At 49.1% G+C, this 5,530-nt stretch overlaps 1 protein-coding gene across 1 annotated transcript; it reads left to right on the plus strand.

Annotated features, from left to right (window-relative positions):
- Positions 1-4,452: 4,452 nt before the first annotated feature.
- On the plus strand, positions 4,453-4,965 carry LOC143342014 (uncharacterized). Its single transcript, XM_076765496.1, has one exon. It carries the CDS (start codon positions 4,453-4,455, stop codon positions 4,963-4,965), a length of 513 nt encoding a protein of 170 aa, XP_076621611.1.
- Positions 4,966-5,530: the final 565 nt, after the last annotated feature.

The following is a 5,530-nucleotide window of genomic DNA, read 5'->3' on the forward strand; positions in this document are numbered from 1 at the left end:
TGTGTGGCCACGTTGGCCGCTGAACTCAACCGCAGCCAACGGGCCAACCTGCAGCCTTAGGTAACACCCGCGGCAAATATCCCATGTCCCGGGCCACTCACACACACATTCATCCACGCAAAGCATTCATACCTGTGTTTGGTCCGCTGGAGCTTTCGCTCCAACCTCCGGGATCACACGCGAGGATGTGGTCACCAGCCTCCACAAGTTGGTTGTGAGGAGGCTGATCCCAGCGGCTACCCCTATCCGCCACCTGGGGACGCGCCACGTAGGGGTTCACCTCCCCTGCCGCCGGGACAACCAAACGGGTGCGTGGGGTTTCGAGGTTTCTGCTGGCTTACTAACTTACTGCATGCTTACAAGCTTACAGCTTGATTACTGGCTTATTGCGGGCTTACTTGCTTACTGCTAGGTTTCACTCTTACTGCATGCTCACTAGCCTGCTGCTTGCTTTCTAGCTAACTGCTTTGTTACTATTTTACTGCTTTGTTACTTACTTACAGCTTTCTTACCAGCTCACTGCTTGCTTACTAGCTTACCGGTTGCTTACTAGCTTCCTGCTCGCTTACTAGCACACTGCTAGCTTACTAACATACTGCTTGCTCACTAGCTTACCAGTTCCTTACTAGCAAACTGCTTTCTTACCAGCTTACTGCTTGCTAAGTAGCATAATGCTTGCTTACTAGCTTACTGCTAGCTTACTCGCTTGCTGCATGCTGACTAGTTTACTACTTGCTTACCAGCTTACAGCTAGCTTTCTCGTTTACTGCTTGCTTATTAGCCTGCTGCTTGCTTTCTAACTTAGTGCTTCCCTACTAGCTTCCAGCTTGCTTACTAACACACTGCTTGCTTACTGGATTACAGCTTGCTTACGAACTTGCTGCTAGCTTACTCGCTTCCAGCAAGCTTGCTAGCTTGCTGCGTGCATTCAAGCTTACTGCTGGCATACTGGCATACTGCTATCTGACTAGCTAAATGCTCTCGTAATAGCCGGCTGCTTTCTTACCAGCATACTGCTTCCTTACTAGCTCACCGCTTGCTTACTAGCTTACTCCTTGCTTACTAGCTTGCTGCTTGCTTACTAGCTCACTGCTTGCATACTAGCGGGCTGGCTGCTTCAAAGCCTACTGCTAGCATAATCGCTTAATGCTTGCTCACTAGCATGCTGCTAGCTTACTAGCTTGCTGCTGGCTTACTAGCTCACTGTTTGCTTACTAGCTTACAGCTTGCTTAGTAGCTTACTTCTTGCTTACTAGCCCGCTGCTTGCTTGCTAGCTTACTTGTTACTTTCAATCTTGCTGCTTGCTTACTAGCGTTCTGCTTTTCAACTAGCATACTGCTTTCTTACTAGCCTGCTGCTTGCTCACTAGCTTACTGGTTGCTTAGTAGCTTGCCGGTAGCTTACCAGTATGCAGCTTGCTTACTAGCATACTGCTTCGTTATTAGCTTACTGGTAGCTTACTAGCTTGCTGCTTGCTTACTAGCAAACTGCTTCCTTGCTAGCCTACTGCTTTCTCACTCGATAACAGCTTTCTTACCAGCTTACTGCTTGCTTACAAGCTTACTGCTTTGTAGATAACATACTGCTTTGTTACCAGCTTATTGCTTGCCTGCTAGCTTACTGACTGCTTTCTAGCGTACAGCTTCCTGACTAGCTTCCGGCTTGCTTACTAGCTCACTGCTCGCTTACTAACTTAATGGTTGCTTACTATCGTACAGCATGCTTACTAGCTTACCGCTTGCTGACAAGCTTACTGCTTGCTTACTTGCTTACTGGTTGCTTACTGGCTTACTGCTTGCTTACTAGCCTACTGCTTGCTTACGTGCTTACTGCGTGCGTTCTAGCTTACTGCCTGCCTACTAGCATACTGCTTGCTTACTAGCTAATTGCTTTCTTACTAGCACACTGCTTGCTTGGTAGCTTACTGCATGCTTAATAGCTTGCTACTTGCTTACTAGTTAACTACTTCCATACCAGGTTACTGCATACATACTAGCTTACTGCTTCCTTAATTCCTTGCTGCTTGCTTTCTAGATTACTGCTTGCTTGCTGGCGTACTGCTTTCTTACTAGCTATCTACTTCCTAACTATCCGGCTGCTTGCTTACAATCTTACTGTTTGCTTACTATCGTACTGCTTGCTTACTACCTTACTGCTTGTTTAGAACATTCCTGCTTTTTTCCTAACCTGCTGCATTCTTACTAACTTACCGCTCTCTTACCCGACGTATGCTTACAAGCTTCCAGCTTGCTTACCAGGTTACTGCATCGCTACAAACTTACTGCTTTGTTACTAGTTTACTGCTTGCTTTCTAGCTTACTGGTTGTTTACTAGCTTAGTGCTTTGTTACTAACTTACTGCTTCCTTACTAGCTCACTGCTTGCTTACTAGCTTGCTGCTTGCTTACAAGCTTACTGCTTGTTTACTAGCTTATTGCGTGCTGTCTATCTTACTGGTTGCTTACTAGCTTACTGCTTGCTTACTAACATACCGCTTCCTTACTAGTTCCCTGCTCGCTTACTAGCTCACTGCTTGCTTACTAGCATACTTGTACAGACGAAAAGAGGCGCGGACGAGGAACAGGGACGCGAAGAATGGCGGAGCAAATCACACAGTCACAAATTTATTGTAAGGTTGCACAAAGTTCACACTGCGGCAATCGTAACTGGGACGCGGTGGGCACGTGTCCGATAACAGTTGCAGGGGCAACTCCCTAGGAGAATGCGCAAGGGCGACGAAGGTCCGTTCTCGCTATCAGGTATAATCGGATCGACAGCTTGGATCGTTCTGCCGTTACAGGATCGCGCATGACAGACCGTTGATCTTTCAAATCTCGTCCACAGATTGGTGACGGTCGCGCCAACCGTCGGCACACATGTCACGCTCTCACAACACTCATTCACTCTCTCTCACTCACGCAATCCACACCGCTCGCACCTTAATCTAAACACGAAGACGGTACAATAAACGTATTTCTACATCTGATCCTAGTTCTTATACCTTATTCTAATCAATACTACTTGCTCACTAGCTTACTGCTTGCTTACCTGCTTACTGCTTGCTTACTAGCTTGCTGCTTTGTTACTAACTTACGGCTTTCTTACTAACTTACTGCATTCTTACCAGCTCACTGCTTGCTTACTAGCTTACCGGTTGCTTACTAGCTTATTGCTTGCTTACTAGCATACTACATTTTGTCTAGCTTCTCGCTCGCTTACTAGCTCACTGCTTGCTTAATACCATCCTGCTTTCTTAGTAGCTCCTAGCTTTCTTTCTAGCTTGCTGCTTGCTTCCTGCCCTGCTGCTTGCTTGCTAGCTTACCGGTTGCTTACTAGCTTCCTGCTCGCTCACTGGCTCACTGCTTGCTTACAATTTAACTGCTTTCTAACTAACTTGCTGCTTAATTCCCAGCTTACTGCTTGATTACTAGCACACTGCTTTCTTACTGGATAATTGCTTTCTTACTTGCCCGCTGCTTGCTTTCTAGCTCACTGCTTCCTTACTAGTTTCCTGCTTGTTTACTATCCTACTGCCTGCCTACTAGCTAATTGGATGCTTAGTAGCATTCTGCTCCCATACCAGGTCCCTGCTCGCATACTAGCTTACTCCTTGCTTACTAGCATACTGCTTTATTACTAGCCCACTGCTTGCCTACTCGCTTACTGCTTGCTTACTAGCTTACAGCCAGCTTTCTAGCTCACTACTCGCTTAGTAGCTCACTGCATGCATGCTAGCTTGCTGCTTGCTTTCTAGCTTACAGTTTGCTTACTAGCACTCTGCTTGCTTACTATCTTACTGCTAGCTTACTCGTTTACTGCTTGCTTACTAGCTAACAGCTTGCTTACTAGCTGTTTATAATAAGGTATAACAATTAGGATAAGATGTAGAAATACGTTTATTGTACCGTCTTCGTGTTTAGATTAAGGTGCGAGCGGTGTGGATTGCGTGAGCGAGAGGGAATGAGTGTTGTGAGAGCGCGTCATGTGTGCCGACGGTTGGCGCGACCGTCACCGATCTATGGACGAGATTTGAAAGATCAATGGTTTGTCGTGCGCGATCCTGTAACGGCAGAACGATCCAAGCTGTCGATTCGATTGTAAGTGATATCGAGAGCGGACCTTCGTCGCCCTGGCGCATTCTCCTGGGGAGTTGCCCTTGAAACTGTTCTCGGACACGTGCCCACCGCGTCCCAGTTACGCTTGCCGCAGTGTGAATGTTGTGCAATCTTACAATAAATTTGCGACTGTGTGAATTACTGCGTCATTCTTCGCGTCCCTGTTCCTCGTCCGCGCCTCTTTTCGTCTGGGCATTAACAAAGTGGTCCTTCGAGCCGGATCTGAGGACGACGCAAAATGGAGACCGCACGAGCTGCAACATCAGCGCCGCTGACCAATCAGACCGTGGAAGCCCACCTACACCAGCTGTAGGTCATCGACCACCCCATCATCCGGATGGAGGTTAACTACCGGAAGGAAGGGCAGGCTAAGTTCTCCGCAGCCAGCGCCGAGGGACGGCTCAAGAGACTGGACGGCGAGTGGATGCGCTTCGAGAAGCTGTACCTGGAGTTTCTGCAGTTAGTCCCCGCTCACGCTAAGTCTATCATGCCGTACTTTACCGAGGAAACCTTCGAAAAGGTGCAGGAGAACTATTGGGCATCGTGCGACTTTTTCGCCGATGTTGCAACGAAATGCACTGCGACCAGCGCCGCGCAACCGAATCCTACTCCCGCGCCCACAGGCGACTTCATCTCCGTCGCGAAACTCGCGCGGATCCCGCTGCCCAAAGTCGCTGTGTCGTACGCCGAATGGCACAGTTTCCGCGATCTGTCCAAATCGCTCGTGTTAGACAATAAGTCCCTAACGAACGTGAAACGGTTACACTATTTACAATCGTCCGCCGAAGGTCATGCCGCGAACCTGATCGCGCATTTCTCGATAACCGACGCGAATTTTGAACCGGCCTGAATGACGCTAGCAGACCGGTACAATAACAAGCGCGTGATAGTATCAACATTATTAAGCAATTTCATCTCGCTGCCGGTTATTGTTAGCGAGTCCGGGGACGAATTATCTCGTCTTCGCGACACGACGAAGGAGTCGATCGCCATGTTGCGCAGTATCGGTCGTCCGGTGGATACATGGGATGACGTCATCGTCTTCCTGCTTACCGCCAAGCTAGACCGCCGTACGCTACGAGAGTGGGAGATATCCCGCGGAACAAGCACCGAGCCCCCCACATTCGACGAGCTCGACCAATTCCTCGTTGCGCGGATCCGCGCTCTCGAGGCGCTTCACGACAAGCCCGAAACTTCGGCCGCGCGCCTCGCCGCGCCGCGATCGGCGCCCTCGACGGGAGTTCGCACGCACGCAGCGAATACAGCTGTGAACCGGTGCCCGATGTGCGGATCGAAGCATCCGTTATATCGATGTCCGGCGTTCCATAGCCTACAGCCTACGCAGCGGCGAGACCTAGTGACTCGGACCAACGCCTGTTTTAACTGTCTTCGCGATGGACACATGGTTTCGACGT

The sequence above is a fragment of the Colletes latitarsis genome, chromosome 5 (assembly GCF_051014445.1).
Source record: "Colletes latitarsis isolate SP2378_abdomen chromosome 5, iyColLati1, whole genome shotgun sequence".
Taxonomy (NCBI): domain Eukaryota; kingdom Metazoa; phylum Arthropoda; class Insecta; order Hymenoptera; family Colletidae; genus Colletes; species Colletes latitarsis.